The sequence below is a fragment of the Chinchilla lanigera genome, unplaced genomic scaffold (assembly GCF_000276665.1).
Source record: "Chinchilla lanigera isolate Chin_1 unplaced genomic scaffold, ChiLan1.0 scaffold00033, whole genome shotgun sequence".
In the NCBI taxonomy this organism is placed as follows: Eukaryota; Metazoa; Chordata; class Mammalia; order Rodentia; family Chinchillidae; genus Chinchilla; species Chinchilla lanigera.
Window position 1 is genome coordinate 12425994 of NW_004955434.1, and position 16172 is coordinate 12442165.

The window sequence follows — 16172 nt, forward strand, 5'->3', positions numbered from 1 at the left end:
TTAATTATTTCATAAGGATGTACTGGATACATTTAATTAACATGACAAATTAAAGTGGTTTCTTGCCATTCCTGACCCAAAAAAAGAGTTTTCATTTTCAAAGGAGAAAAAACTCTTTTAAATTTATTTCACAGTTCTCAAATGGATTTGATAAATTACTATTAAGTTTTGAAATATACGTCACAATCTTTTGGATCAATACAAATCCTAGCTAAAAGACAAAAATTGATATGCCTGGTATGCTAATGAAAGGATAAAGAAACAAACACATATCTCAGGCAATGAAAGCCTGAACGACATTATCTTTACATGATGACAAAAGAATCAATCTTTTGCGCTACTTATCTTTTTCAGTTTTAAGAAAAGATGATGACACAACTTAATAATTATAATCTACACTCTACCGTTTGTTCTTTAAGCATTCTTCATGACTAACATTATAATTTTTACCATGTGTTTTTGCACCACACATATTCCCCCATGATATTGCTAATAGATCTACCTTCTCCTTTTAAAATGTACCTAACGGTATGGCTAAATTTCCCTTTTTGCCAGAAACTTTCATCATACACATGCTATTCAACATTACCAAAGGAAACTCTTCAAGAGAAAACATATCACACCAAGGCTCAGGGGACAAGAACAAAACTAATTAAAACTGATATAGAAAAGTAGAACACTCTCCCCCCTTTTTAGATCCAGTAGGAGGGGAGAAAGAAATGGATTCTTTCACAAGTGAGCATCTTACAGTTCAAAGCCAGTATCATATAAATATGTAGCATGGAAAATATCACAACTAAATATCGCTGAGCAAGTGTTGTGATGATTTCTTATGTAGGAATCCCATTCAGGACATGATGGCAGGGGGAGGAAGGAAGGACCAGAGAGCTTAGACAATAGTCATCTGTTGCACAGATTGCTTTTTAATAACAATATTAACAATACTGGTTCCTAATCTCTTGGTATCTGTCTGCTACTTTCCCGCCAGAGATTTAAACAAAAGCCAAGCTGCACAGTGGAAGAACATTCTTAATGGAAGAATAATTTCACGGGTATGGGATCATGATGTCTAGTAACTTCAAGAAAATCTCTAGCTGCAATCTCAAAGTGGGTTCCCAGGGTCTTAACAGCACTTTGCCAAAATGTAATAAGTTTAACAACAGTGAAACAGCTTACTTTTGCAATTTAGCCAAAACGTAATAAGTACATAAAGCCACATGCCCAATTTCTCTCTAACAAACTAAATTTAGATTTCAACTTTAAAATAAGTTTTGACATAAATGGCTTTAAAATAACAACAGCATCTTACATTTGGGTCTTTTCCCAGTTAATTATTTCCTGGCATTGTACTAGAAATTCCTTGGCTTCACCTTAAGCCAACACTCCCAAGTGCTAATTAGGAGACCATATACATTAGTAACCAGAGAATGCTGTGCTTAAAAACATGCATGTTTCATGTGTATCCAATTAATAACGTTATTTCTTTCACTCCTTGAAAGATCTCTTTAGAAAATAGAGCCTCTATTTTAATGCAATGTCAAAGTGCAATTAGTAAAATGAGGCAAGTCTGATACAGGATCTTTGTCTTCAAAATATCTTGAACATGAATCAAATTTAACCTCACTGGAATAGTCGGTAGAGGGAAAAGCTAATGGCTGCAGATGTTGTACATTTTAATTGTACCAGGGGACTCCCAAAGAGAATGACCAACTCACATAAGAACTAAATCACTATTGAGCACCCAGACATACTATCAGTAAATGTCTGCTGGAAACATGCCCTTTCCAACGCTACCTCTTCCCAAAAGCCACCAGACAGATGGGAAAAAAGCACATGTAAACAAGGTAGCCCTAATGATTGCCTAATTACATAGGAGACATGATATTCTCATTAATTGGGAAACTAATTCACCTCAATCTCAGTTTCAAAAATAAAGAATCCAGAAATTCAAACTTGAGTGTCTCCACTCTATAGAATTTTCTGTGCACTTTCAGACCCTCCACCCAGCCACAAAGTTGTCAGTTCTGGCTGATTTGTTTGGATATTGGATTCGACGACAGCTGTCGGAAAGAGTACATTAGAACAGCTGCTGTGACAGCTACGAGGGGCTTAGAAGTTTAATTGGGCTCAATGTGACATGGTGCATTTTTTTAAACTTAGAAATACCCACACAACTAAAGAAATTTCTACTGGGTCTGAACAATGTTTACTTATGGGCACCACCAACTGGTTAGCCTCAGCTTGAGCTATATCACTGGGCTCCTAACATCTTTGCCACCAGGCTGCTGAGAGGTCAAAAAAAAAATAGAAAAAAACAGTAGGAGCAGTTAGGTGCCCAAGAAAAGGGGCATTAAACAGGAGAGGAAATGGTAAGGAAGTCACATCAATAATCCCTTTCCAAAGCTGGCTGGTGGCCAAGGAGGATCCCATAGTGTCTCAGGATTTACTTCTAAAGGAAATAGATTCAGAGGCCCTGAGCCTGGTGCCAACTGCAAACAAAAGCACTCATTATGGTCGCAGCGCCCCGCAGAAGGGGAGAAAGGCTTACTCTCAGCATTGGCCCGGAGGAAGAAGGCGAGGAACAGCAACAACGGCCTGGCTACGTGCACCATCCTGCAGCTTGGCAACAGCATGCGCTGGCAGCTTGGATTCACTGCCTCCGAAGCCACAGCAAGTCTGTCCGGTCTGAAATTTCAGCTGGAACCCTTTCAGAGCCTGGGCAGAGAGGGGAAGAGAAAAGAGGGAGAAGAAAACACAAAGATGCTTAGATTTGGCACTTCCCCGCCCCCCCGACACGCACACTCCATCACAACCACCAAGAGAGACACTCCTTTGTAAACACAGTGACCATTGTGACTGCCATGCCCCTGTACTAGGAAAGGTCTGTCAAAGGTAGACTCCTTAGCAAGGCCATTTCCAGGCCTTCCTGGAGAGACCCGCTTTGCATTTGTCTCTCTGCTTAGGCCTCCTTTTGGGCAACACAGTCTGAGAACTGTCACTTCACATGAAATATTACACGAACACATCAGTGAAAGAAAGCACACCAGAGCTATAAAGAAGAATTTAAGGGAAGTTCCTTCACGTAAGATAAAAGTCTATTAACGACAGAATAATGGGAGCTGTTTTCTTGGCGTCAGGTGAAATGACAGGGCTAATTCACCTTCTCTATCTAAATAGCAGACATTAGAATTCTTTATACCAGCACATTTGGCTTCTTCCTTGAGGACACATCAATGTTCAATGCCAGTTTGACTTCAATAAGTCAAAACAATGGTTAGCACGAGCCTCTTCAATTTAACAAGATTTCTATTTGCCTCCTGGGCAAGGGCTTCATTTTCTCAACTTTCTCTGTAAAAGCAGTAAGCCACAACTATTTTTAGAACGCTGCTCTGTAAGAACATCAGAAAATCCCACCCATCACAGGTATCTTGAAGTACAGAGATGAATCAGATTCCATCCTCTCTGTGTTTCCAGATTAGCAGGGAAAATAAGATAGGTACAGCGGATGACTAGTATGAGTTAATAAACAATTAGTGCCAGGAAAGAAAACCAAGTAAAGCAATAAAAGATAAGATCAGGAATGGCATCATGGAAAAGCAGTGTCTCAGACCAGGCCGGGGAAGATTTTAGCAACAGGAGGGTGGGGCATTCCCTAACTTCTATGCAAATGCAGGGCAATAGGAAGGAACTATAAAAAGGGTGAGTTGCCAGGTTTGTTTGGATCAGGGCTTCCCACACATCATCAGGATTCCTGTGACCTGGAAAGCTTGTTAGAGTAGATAGCCGGACACCATCCCCAGATATACGACTCAGTAGGTCTATGGTGGGTCCAAGAAGTTGTATTTCTTAACACATCTCTGGGTGATGCTGTGCTGTGGACCCAGGGGCCATGCTTTGAGAACTGAGGGGTTACAATGATGCACCTATTAGGAAAACAGAAGATGAGGCAAAAGGAACTTATTCAAGCTGAAAAATAGGTCACAGCCTTGGATGCCAATCTAAGTCCGACAGTCATTATTCAGTAAACCGGAAAAAGCTATTTAATGTTCTGGGGCCAAGAAATAATATGAAGCTATACTAAAAGAAGATTAATTGATGGGTAAATCAGGGACAATTTAGACAATATCATTAAGCCATTGCAAGAGTCCCGGATGAAAAGCAATCCTAGACATAAGAGTGACAGGTTTCCTGGCAGCAGTGGAAAAGAAGAAGGCCAATGACTGGCTCCACAAAATAACTGCAAGTTTGGCTCTTCAGGTGATAATTTACCTTACAGAGACTTCAGTAAATTTAGCACACCCTCTTATACACAGTAGATGCATAATAAAAAATAGAAAAACTATATCATATGTTAGTGCCTCTCCCTTCATTGTGAGAAGAACTTGAGAACACCTATCAGAATTTGTTTGTGAAGTGAAAGCACTTAACCTTCATGTTTGCATACTCAAATTCTTGAGACCCATACAAAATTCCTGACAAGAAATAGTAGAGATATCCAAAAATAACCTAATCCACTAAAATAACTTGTGCTTTAAAAAGAATTGCAGTGCAGACACGACAGTGTGTCTCTCCTGATGCCAAACTTGAACATGAGAACAAAGTAATTTTTTAAAGATATTATGTTTTTTCCATTATTTGGCATGAGTGGTTTGAGTGCAGGAAAGAGAAGGCAGAAGGAAAAGGGGGCATCAGTCTAATTACCACTCCAGTAGGTAGGCTTTTCTTTCCTTTTTAACAGATTTGTGGGTGTCATGAAGTAGGTTATAGACTGAAACACATCATCTTGACTCACCAGCTAGCCTTCTGTTCCAAAGCAGCTATTGTTATCAATCTCTTTTGAAAAACAATAATACCAAGCAGCTCACAGCTATCCAATGTAAAAAATCTCAAAACTTCCTAGGAAAACTGCAAAAGGAATCAGCACTCCTTTCCTTTTCCATTCACTCCTCCCTGATTCACGCCAGCACTTCCAAAGACAGCAAAGTTCAGGAGACATCAGTCCTGTCGGTCAATTTGTATCTGTGCAAGTGTATCAGAGCCAACTGCTACATGTTGATTCCTTGTAATCACAGAGATGGGGACCTACGAAATGTTGACTCGGGAGAGGGGGGATGACGTTTCCTCGTACTCCGCTGAAGTATACAAGATCAAATTCTTCCAAATAATCCAGATGTTACCTCTGGAGTGGGAACAGTGACAGAATCTAGCACTCTCAAAATGAGTGTAGAGATGAACACATATATTTATACTTAACCAGACTCAACCCTTGGCCAAGATCTGACAAAAGCAGCAAGCAGAGGAAGGAAGATAAAGCCCATTCTAGATGTTCACTCCATCTCCACTCCTCAGCTCATCCCATAAACCGTTACCAGAAGAAAATGCTACCTGCATGTCAGTAAGGATGAGTTTATATTTTACATCAAAAATGAGAAAAGAATTTTTAAGGACACATTTAAAGCAAAAGTAATGAGAATGAATGGTGTCCTACAAACATGTACAAACAAGGAAGGGGATCAAGACAACCAAGAAATGGATGGAGTGGGGATGGAAGGAAGGGGAAGGGAATGAGAAGAAGATGTATTATGTACATGTAACAGCTCCACCGAGGAACTTAATGGACCATTTTTTAAAACACAGAGTAATTCCCATCGGCCTATCTACAGGTTGCTAAAGCACACTGCAAAGAAAAGAAAGGAATACGGGTCTGGAGATATCTACAGTACCACGCGTCACCTTGCATCATAAATTGTTCTGCATTCACCCTATACCCTTTGGCAGAGGTTCACTCTGACTTCTGTGTGTCACCCTTTGCGTCATTCATCAACAGGGGCAGACAAATAAAGCTAAATCATCTGTGAGTTCAAAATTTAAAAGTTTCCAGTTTATTATTGTGCATACCACAAGAAGCCTGTAAAAATAATTTTATTTCCAATCATCTGGACAGTCACGTCTGTATTTCTGTACCTTGGTGATTAGAGAAACTAACAGTTCAGAGGGCTACATGGTGCATGTACTGTAATCTGAAATGGAACAACGGGCAGTACGCACGCCTAAAAGCCTTAACAAATCACGGTTTCGGGTGATTTCATAAGCTGACACCTATGCAGTTCTAAAAGTATAACCCTTTTCTGTAATAAGTGTATTCATATTCAAACTAACACGAATGCTGATTTTTCTTCAGCTTTCTGCACTGCTGATATGTATTTCCATAGATTGTGTTAACATAAGAACAAAAGGCAAAATGGAGATTTTCTTATTTTAAAAATATCTGAAGTCCCTTCATGAAATGGCTGACTTTAGGTTTTGTACAGGAAAGGCAGAACATGAGTCTTGGACATCTTGTCATGTAGGAAGCAAAAAATCTTTCAGGAACTAATACATTAATTCCAGAAAGAGAATCCAACATGATGAAGTGTCCATTAGCTGCAAAATGTAAGGAAGTCTGACTAGCAAAAAGCGCAATAACCGGAATAAACTGGGACACATCTTCGAAAACCTGTAAATTCATAACTTTATTTTTTTCCCAAATTACATTAGTCACTGTCGGAAAAAGTTGAAAAAATGCTATAGCTTGGATGAAGCCCCCAGTCCACCCCAAGCCATCTTTAAGGCCTTGGTCTCCAGACTGTTGCTGTAGTGGGAGACGTGAGGCCTCCTAGGAGGACTGCTGTCTGCAGGGGTTGGAACCAAAAGGAACATCGGGCCCCACTCCCTCCGCTGCCTCTCCTTTATGTCTCACGAGGTGACCACACCGCCCCTGCCACCCATTACTGCCATGATATGCCCAAAGAAAGAGTGCACAGTGGTCATGGGCTGAAATTTTCAAAGCTATAAGCCAAAATACACCTTTCTTTTTTAAAAGCTGAATTCTCTTAGCTCCAGTAATAGCTGACTACACAGAACTAAATTGTTATTCTCAAAACAAAGCAAGAAAAGGACAAAGGGAAAGAAGTAAACATTATGAAGAAAAATTATTCCTAAGAACATTTTTTGTTGTTGTTTTTTTGAGACAGGGTTTTGCTATGCAGCTCAGGCTGGCCTTTAACTCACTTTGTAGCCCAGGCTGGCCTTGAACTCACAGTGATCCTCCTACCTCAGCCTCCTGAGTGCTGGGATTACAGGCGTGCGCCACCATGCTCAGCCTTCCAAGAACATTTTTGAAGGAAAGTGTGTTTGTTCCTTATCTGAAGGGATAGCACACACCTGTAATCACAGCACTCAGGAGGTGGAGGGAAGAGGACTGTCACAAGTGTGAAGCCAGGCTGGGGTACACAGTGAGTGAGAGGCCAGCCTGAACTGCACAGCAAGACTCTATCTCAACAAAAAACTGTGCTTCTTTTTGTCTTATAACAAACTCATCCACTTAAGACTAGACACCTAAAGGAAATAACATGTTAATGATACTTACCCTGAGCATACCTCCCTATGTTACCTACCACGCTAGGGGAGATGGTATAGAGGGGAAGTCTTGTCCCCACATGGGAAACTCTTTTTAGCAACCTCCCAAAAAAGGCCTCTCTAAATCAATTAGAACTACTTTCCAATAATTAGGAGATGGAACTGTTTATACAAAAGATGTGCTAAAAGAAGCTCCAATTTGTCAAAGAAACAAGTACAGGGCTGCTTGGTCTGAAAAGAGAACACCAAGGGGAACCTGAAACCCACAGCAAGCTCGGCTGAGGCTTCTGAGGAGTGAGAATTCCCTCTAATCCCTGTACAAAAATCATTACTCCCTACAAACCATTCCCTATGAGAAAACCCCATGAATTCCCTATAACCTCAGCAGCCATGTCTCTTCTTTTGTCAAAAAAATTTTTTATTTGCTTCATGGAATGTAAAAGGGTGATCAGTAAGTGTCCAAGTATGTAACTGAAATTTTTCCAAATAGAAATATTGTTGCTGACAAGAAAACTGTGCTAAAGATGGAGTTCCAACATGCAAAAGAAAGAAACTACAATCCTTTCTCTCACCATGCACAGAAATCAACTCGAAATGAAAGCTGTAAATGGAAGACACAGGACACGAGACACAGCTCAGCAGCACAGGGCTTGCTCAGCATGCACAAGGCCCTGGGTTCAATCCCAAGTTCTACGCAAAAAAATGTTAAAAAACCCTAAAGCTTTAAAATTAAAAATTTAAAAAATGCTAAAAAACCCTAAAGCTTTAAAATTACCTAAAGAAAACAGAAAAAATATTTCAGGGCCTTGGTACCAACAAAGATATCTTTCGATAAGGCCCCCAAAGCACAGAAAAAAATGGGATTATATCAAACAAAAAGGCAAAGGAAACAACACAGTGGGGAGATAACCAGGATAATGGAAAACAATATTTGTGAACTATTCATCCAACAAGGGATTAATACCCAGAATCTACAAAACTCAAATAATTCCAAAGTAGGAAAGTAAATAAGTCCATTAAAAATGGGCCAATTATCTATATAGACAGTTCCCAAAAGAAAATCTGCAAATGGCTTGTAAGTATATGAAAAAAGGTTAAGTATCACCAGTCAACAACCAGAAAATATAATTCAAAACCAGAATGGAATACCATTTACAATAACACAACAAAAAAGGAAAAATGAACAAGGGCTGGCAAGGATGCAAAGAAAGGTGGCCTCTGCTACACTGTCAATGGGTATATAAAAACGTAAATGAGGGAAACCAGTAATGGAGCAACCGCAGTAAACAAACAAACCACTACAGGACATAGCACTTCTACCACTCGGTGTACATCGAAGGAAAAGGAAATCTGTATATTAAAGAGATATCTGCATTTCCATGTTTATTGCACCACTATTCATTTTAGCACAGGTATAGTTCAACGGAGGTGCCGATACATAGATGAATGCATAAAAAATGTGGAATGTTATTCAATCATAAAAAAGAATGAAATTCTGTCATTTGTGGCCATGGAGATGAGCCTAAGGGGCCTTATGTTAAGCAAAGTAAGCTGGATACAGACAAATACTACCTGGTCTCTAATATACATAGAAGCCAAAGTAGAGGATATAGAATAGGAGCGACCAGAGATTAGGAGAGCTAGGAGGAAGAAGGTGCTATGGCTTGTGTCTGGATGTCCCCACAAAGCCTCATGCAGTCATGGGGTGGGCTTCTATCCATGGTCCAATGCTGGGATTATGGGTGTGAGTGCTACACCTGCCCTGGGGCAGGTAGTTCGCATACAATGTAGAAAAGGAAAGATCCTGCTCCCTGCCTTTTGCTCTTGCTGCTTTTTCTGTCTTCTGCTGCCATGAACTGTTCCCCTGTGGCATGTGCCACTCTGCCTTGCAGCCAGCTGAGTATGGACCGAAACCTCCACAGACTGTGAGCTAAATAAACTTTTCTTTCCTTAATTCTGGGCATAAGATATTTTGTCTCAGCAATGTGAAAAAAGTAACCAAGACAGGAGGGACAGAGAAATTTTGGTTACTAGGTTCAAAAATATGTGCAGACAGAAGGAAAAGATATTAAGATTCTATAGCACACTGAAGAATGATTTATTATTAATTGTTTATCTCCAATGAATGTTATTTATTGTTTATTTTAAAATAGAAGAAGGAATTTTGAATATTCCCAGGACAACTAAAACAATAATCAATTTTTGAGATGGTAGAAATATTAATTAGCCTCATTTGAGCACTACACATTTGATTTATGTATGAAAATATCACATTATACCTCCTCTACTACACTATATATAACATTACTACGTGTTGGTTAAAAAAAAAAAGGATGAGGTTCCACATTTTATTTCCTACTACTGAGATGCCCCTATTTGGAATAAAATAGAAATGGGAATTTCTAGAAACTAAGGTAAGCCGCATTCCATAGATTTAAATGACAAGACCACTTACAGACATCCATGTGAAATAATTTATAGAGTTGTACAGTTTTTATGAAAAGATTACACTCAATATCAGCGAAGAGTATAGAAAATGCAGTGCCAAAAGCCTGTTAACTATGAAAAACATTGCTGAAAAAGACTAATAGAAAGTTATTAAATGAAAAAGAAAAAACTGCACACCATATACTTCTGAATAAAATAGTCAAACCTACAGAATACAAGTAATTGTTTCATGAGAAAAGCCTTTCTTTAAATGACATAAAATTGTGCTATTTCACAAAACAATATATCTAATCAAAAACTATGATTTTTTCTCTATTTTGCCCTAAATATGTTTTATGACAATTAGAAATAAACAAGAGGGATTCTTATAAGCTTTCACATATAAATTCAAAGTAATAACTCATCTCATTTTGGGCTTAGGCTATGCCTTAATATGATGATACCAGGTGACTGTAAGCACACAGTGATTCTTTGGAGGAATTTAATTATAAGCCTACTGAAGAACAAAATTATACCTATCAATACAGACACAAATGGTTCTTATATTTTTTAATCTAATTCATAGAGAGACAAGCCAATAACTATTAGTCTGAGCTTTATATAGTATAATAATTTTTGCACTGGTCCCACATAAATATGAGTTACTTTCAGAAGTGACAAGTGACATTATCGACTTTGATTGTTTCTGTCTCTTTAGGAAATAAAAATGAAATATGCTATGAGATATGAACAGACAAAGCAAAGGGGAAAAAACTTCCTTGCCTGGCCATTTTCTCCCTAAAAATTATAATGAAATAGAGCTTCAGGATAAAGAATCTGTTGTGTATGTGGGCGGGAGGAAGATTCCTGGGGATTGAACTCAAGAGCCTTTCTACTGAGCCACATCACCAGCCCTATCCATCCATGCATTTACCCATTTAAATTTTGAGACAAGGGTTTTTTACTCAGGCTGAGCTTAAACCTGAGATTCTCCTGCCTCAGCTTGTCAGAGTATTGGGATTACAGGCATGGGCCACCACAACTGGCTAGCATGTAACTTCTTTAGGTGACTATTGCACATCATAATTTCTACCTAGATCTTAGTGATGCTAGTGCAACGTGGCAATGGAAAATTTAAAGGTACATCTCCTCAACCTGGTATGGAGGGTCTCTTATTTGTATAAAGACATTGTAAAGGAAGAGACAGATCTTTCTCACACAATACAGACAGTATGCAATTCATTCACTTGCCACCCAAAAAAGAGAGCACAGGTTACACTATTTTAATCAATAGGCATTTCTAAATGATTTTTAAACTATTATTTCTAACTGATTATGACTTAACCATTTTTTAAAGGGGGTTTATTTTAATGCATGCAAAACTTATTGTATTTAAAATAGAGTCATCTTTCAAAACACACTGTGAGCAATTTGTTTCAATCCTCATTGACACACAGTGGAAAAACAGTCTGTCAATACATGATTTATTTTATTTCACTTAGGTACTATAAAAAAACAATTTTGGAAATTCACTTTGTGGAACATTTACCCCTCCCTAGAGGGAGTAATCTAATATTAATTACTTTTTCCTTAAAATTATATCAAGGACAAAATAAAGGATCTTTTAATCATTCTCAAATACTTCATTACTGGAGTTTAAAAAAAAACAGATGCACCTGTCCATGGTAACAGATCCAAGGGTAACAGATCCAAGGGTAAGAGCTCCATGGGTAACAGATTCATGGCTCTGTCCTCAGAATCATCAACCCCTGGCCCAGTGGCTCTCAACCAAGAGTGACGACCCCTTCCCAGGGCACATCTGGCAGTGTCTGCGGGCTTTTTCTTTTTCTTTTTCCTGTTACAGCATAATGTGTGGGCGTGCTCGTGACACTGGATGGGCAGAAGCCAGAGATGTTCCTTAATACCCTTCCATGCACAGGAAAACCCCACAGAACAAAGATTCCTCCAGCCCCAAAATTAACAGGGCCAAGGGTAGGAAACCGTGTCCTAGAACAATTCACTAACATCGAGAAAATACTCAAAATTTGAAAGAAAAAAAGTGTAAATGTTTAAAGTCTAGCACTAGAACAGCTTCATCTAAACACACCAATTTTAGATGGTTTTAGTAAAACTTTAATACATGATCTCAAAAAAGACTGAAGTTTCTGGGCATGGAATTATGGATAACACCCAAACTTCCCTTTTTGATTCTAAAGTACAACTAAAGCTAGCTTGCCTTATGGAAAGTTCAGTTTTAAAGTTTAGGTAACATAAATATTGTCACCAATTAAAAGAATGAAACTGTTAATGAGAGCAGACATTTCACAGACATCTGTCAGCTAGCAGATTCGGTTCCCATCTCTAACATTTAGCTCTTCGCTAAGGAAACAGAGTCAAGGAAGAAATATTCAGTTCCAAGGAATGAGCTTTCAAATCATTTCCAGGGAAAGAGAGACAGACGATCAGGAACGGCTGGGGAGAGTGAGATCAAGGAACATGCTGCTTATTTCCCTAATGTTGTCCCCATGACTAAGCCCATGTCCTCTGAAATTCTACAAAAAACACACACACAGAAGCGGAATTAGCTTCTCTGTGGTCAAACCAAATAAATACAGACCCAAACTGAAATATGACCTAAAGAAGGTCGAGAGGACAAATACTAATCAGAGATACTCAGAATGCACTGTTCTGCTCGCACCCTGCACACTTCTTTTACTGACTCACCCTATACTCATCTTCAGCTTTTGTAGCTCTGCACATCTATTTCTCTCCTTCAGTGAAATCATAAAGTAGAAATCAGAAAACAGTTGCACATCATGTGTCACACCTTATATTTAGACACTCGCCTAAAGCCTGGATCCAGGGTGTAAACTGGGATGAAGGGCGTGTTGTGTGATACTAAATTAGTCCACTGATTGGAATTCACACAGTTCTGGGTGTGGATAATGAGAAGGCCCATCCTGGCTGTGGGCGGCACCATCCAAAAGGTTTATAGCCTAGATGGAAACAAAGGGAAGAGGAGGCTTTTGCTTTGCTCCGTGTTGCTCGCTGCTTTCCGCCTGCCTCTCCACCAACCGTTTCTCTTCTCCAATGCTCGTCTGCCATGCTGCCTTGCCACCCTGCCTGGGCACCTGCTGACTATGGACTGTGAGCTACGAAGTGCGATACACCTTTCTGCCTTTTACTTTGGGTGTCAGGGTATTTTTGTCCCATCAATGAGAAAAGTAACTAATACATCAGGTTAGGCCAAACTTTCACTATCAGATAAGGAACGAATGCAAGGACACAGTATGAAGACAAGGAATGAAGACAGAGGCTCACGAAGCAGAAAGGGCTAATCTTAGCGGAGGGTTCAGAACTGTTTTCTTACCTGTACTGTACAGGTACCTGCTTTGATCATCTCTGACTTGTGAATACACAGGCAGCTAGCTCAGATGAGGTTAAATTCATTCTAAAGTGAGCAACACCAAGAAAGACTTCTCTTTAACTGGTGGAGACACAATATTAGCAGAGGCACAAGTGAAGGGAGAAGCCATTTTAAAGATGGGGTATGGAGAGAAAGGAAAAAGAACCTCGCTGGATAAAGGTCCTTTAGGTTTTTATTTTGTTTTGTTTTCTTTTGTTTTGTTTCATTGTGACGGGCTGACAGTCGCACACAGGGTCTCAGCCATGGTAGGCAATTTTGCTAAAGACTGGATGAAGGTTTTTAAGCCTCCTTGACTTAGACTAATAAATAATTCACAAGTAGAAGTTTACCCCGGAGTCAAAAATTCTCCAAAGGATCAATCTTTAACTTGATAGCCCTTTATTATATGCTTGCGTGTCTTAGAGTCAAAGAGTTTATAGATGGGCTTAGAAGAAATGATTAACAGGAAATAGATTTTTTAAATTCTCTCATGTTACTGCTTGAAGAGCTTGCCTCTGCCACCTTAAGGCATATTTATATTACATATTACCATAAAGGTCTTTTAAAGACTTTTTTCTCTTTAAATTTTAGCATTCACATTGACTAAACACGAAGATGTAGGCAGACGTTAGATCCTAGATTCACAGAATTATACAGGACAGTTATCTGGGGGAAAGATGCTAGCCTAAAAATACTTTATGGCAAAGCTGCTGAGGGCAATGTGGCTACACTGAAAGAAAAAATGAAGACACACAACAGTTATTTTTCAAAAGCAGTTGGCATTATAAAGGTATTTGATGATAAAGTACAAAAATTTCCTGCAGGAATAAAAGCACTATGCATTTCCCATACCAAGATGTGTCAGACTAACAATGTAAAAACTATTTTTCCCATCGTCACTCTTTTAAAAAATATATTCAAGACATAAAGAAAATGGCTTTGTAAAATATTGTCAGTAAAGGCAGTAAAATGCTGTAGGTAAAGATATCAGAAAAGGAGTCTTGAAGTCATTAAAACCTCCTAGCAAAGTAAATACAGTAACTTTTTCAATATCAAACTTTCTAGAGCTAGGCGTAACTTTAAATGAATGGCCCACGTGATGAAAATAAAAGGAAATGCCAAATAGAAACATTAGCCAAACTTCCCTGCTGGCTTCATGCCTCACGTGGCCACTTGAAACACAGACTTTTATACACGAAATAGAGGAGGCGCTGGTATAACCAGAGCAGGTGGAAGCCCAGAGAGCTAGCAAGGAGTGATGGTGGCAGGCAGCCACGGAACAGCCAGGAGGAAGGGAAGGCCTAGCTTTTATTTGTTGGGGGACCAAAGCCCACATTAAAAAGCCATCATCGATGTTTCTATCACAAATTTAACAGACTTTTTCTTTATTAAGATTCCTTCAATATTTTTTAATCATAGGTATTAATGGTAACGTGTTACCATCCATTTAGGAAAGAAATTAGAAAAGCCACACTTTAGAAAACATGCTTACTTCTTCCAATAGCAAGTATCACTAAGGTCAAAAGTACTCCCTGCATACACTTTCATCATAGAGTAGTCTGTTTAGAATGGCCTAGGTATCCTATAGGCAAATATGATGCATGTACTACATCTGAAATGCATGTTTAATAACATACATTATTAAAATAAAAGTGGCAGAGTAAAGGCTAGCAGAAAACTATCGCCTCTCCAGGACCTAGAATCGAGACACCTGGAAGACACACTGGTGAAGAAGAAATGCAGCTATGTCAGAGAATACACGAGGAAGGAGGTAACAGGAAAATTAGCAACTACACAAGGCTAGAAAAACTGAGCATAACACAGAGAAAGAATGAAGTAATCTACAAAGGTAACCCTGGCTCCCAGAGAGGGAGACTTGTCTCTAAAACAAAGTAAGCCCAGTGAGGTACCATAGCTCCAGGGAGAGATAACAGGCCCAACAACAGTGCTAGTCCCAAGAGAAGCCCACAGTTACTGGAAACTGCAAGAACAGCGTGGGGTTTTACTCTGAAAGTAAATCATTCCACATGGCAGGTGAGAGCCGGAGAAGAAATCCAGTGCAGGGCCCACCACATGTGAGAATGTCTAATTAGGAGCTATTCTGGGAAAGGGTTAATTGGACTGAACTATAGAACATAAACAAAACAACTACTTCAAGGCTTCTGGGGTCACCCTACCACACTGACTTAGTGGGAGACAGCCACAAGGGACAGTTGTAGACAGTTAGTGTGTGAGACATAGACTCCATGAGAAGTTTAAGCTCAGGCTAGGAAAGGCAAGAGGTCCCCACTCTCCACGCTAGGATGCCAGGCCGGTTGTGTGTCAATTCCAGAAGGGGCTAGGTGTGAAAGTACTGGCATGACTTTCAGCTGGCTGCTTCACATACACACACACACACACACACACACACACACACACACACACAATCCCACCCACCCCCACCCCTACTGCTAGGCTTTACTGCCTACATCCAACGTAGAGCTCAGTGTTACATCTGCTCTTCAGATCTACCAAATCAATCCGGTATATGCCTCGCTGTGGGCAGTTGCCACACTTCGGCAGTGACGGCAAATCTACAGCATACTTGTTATTATGTTTGTCTTTTAAAACAAAAGATGTTAATGTATGAGTTTTTTCTAAACTAAAACCTCAGTATTTGGGTTTAATTGCAGTGTTGACCCTTTGTGATAAATAAGCTGGTTCTAGGTTGGGTCTCTGAAGGTGGGGAGCACCTCATATAGCAACGGGCCATAAAGCCAGAAAACGCTGGGGGTTGGGGCGTGCAGAAGGCCACAGAGCCTGCAGGCAGCTGGAGTGAATGCTGCCACAGGGAAGAGACGTGTGGCCAGCCACGCACAGCATGAAAGGCAGGTGGGATTCCGCATTCACGTATAAAAGGTGAGTGTGGGTACTAAACAGGTCCTAGTACTGATCAGCGGCC

General features: G+C 39.7%; 1 protein-coding gene across 10 annotated transcripts in view; it reads right to left on the reverse strand.

Moving 5' to 3' along the window:
- The window catches only part of Ptprd (protein tyrosine phosphatase, receptor type, D), a 2098812-nt gene that overhangs the window by 392169 nt on the left and 1690471 nt on the right, over positions 1-16172 (reverse strand). For all 10 annotated transcript variants that reach the window (XM_013516335.1, XM_013516328.1, XM_013516331.1 and 7 more), the window contains one exon: positions 2549-2715. In XM_013516335.1, coding sequence (XP_013371789.1) covers positions 2549-2633 — 85 coding nt within the window. In that variant the 5' untranslated portion in view covers positions 2634-2715. The remainder of the gene's footprint in view (positions 1-2548; positions 2716-16172) is intronic.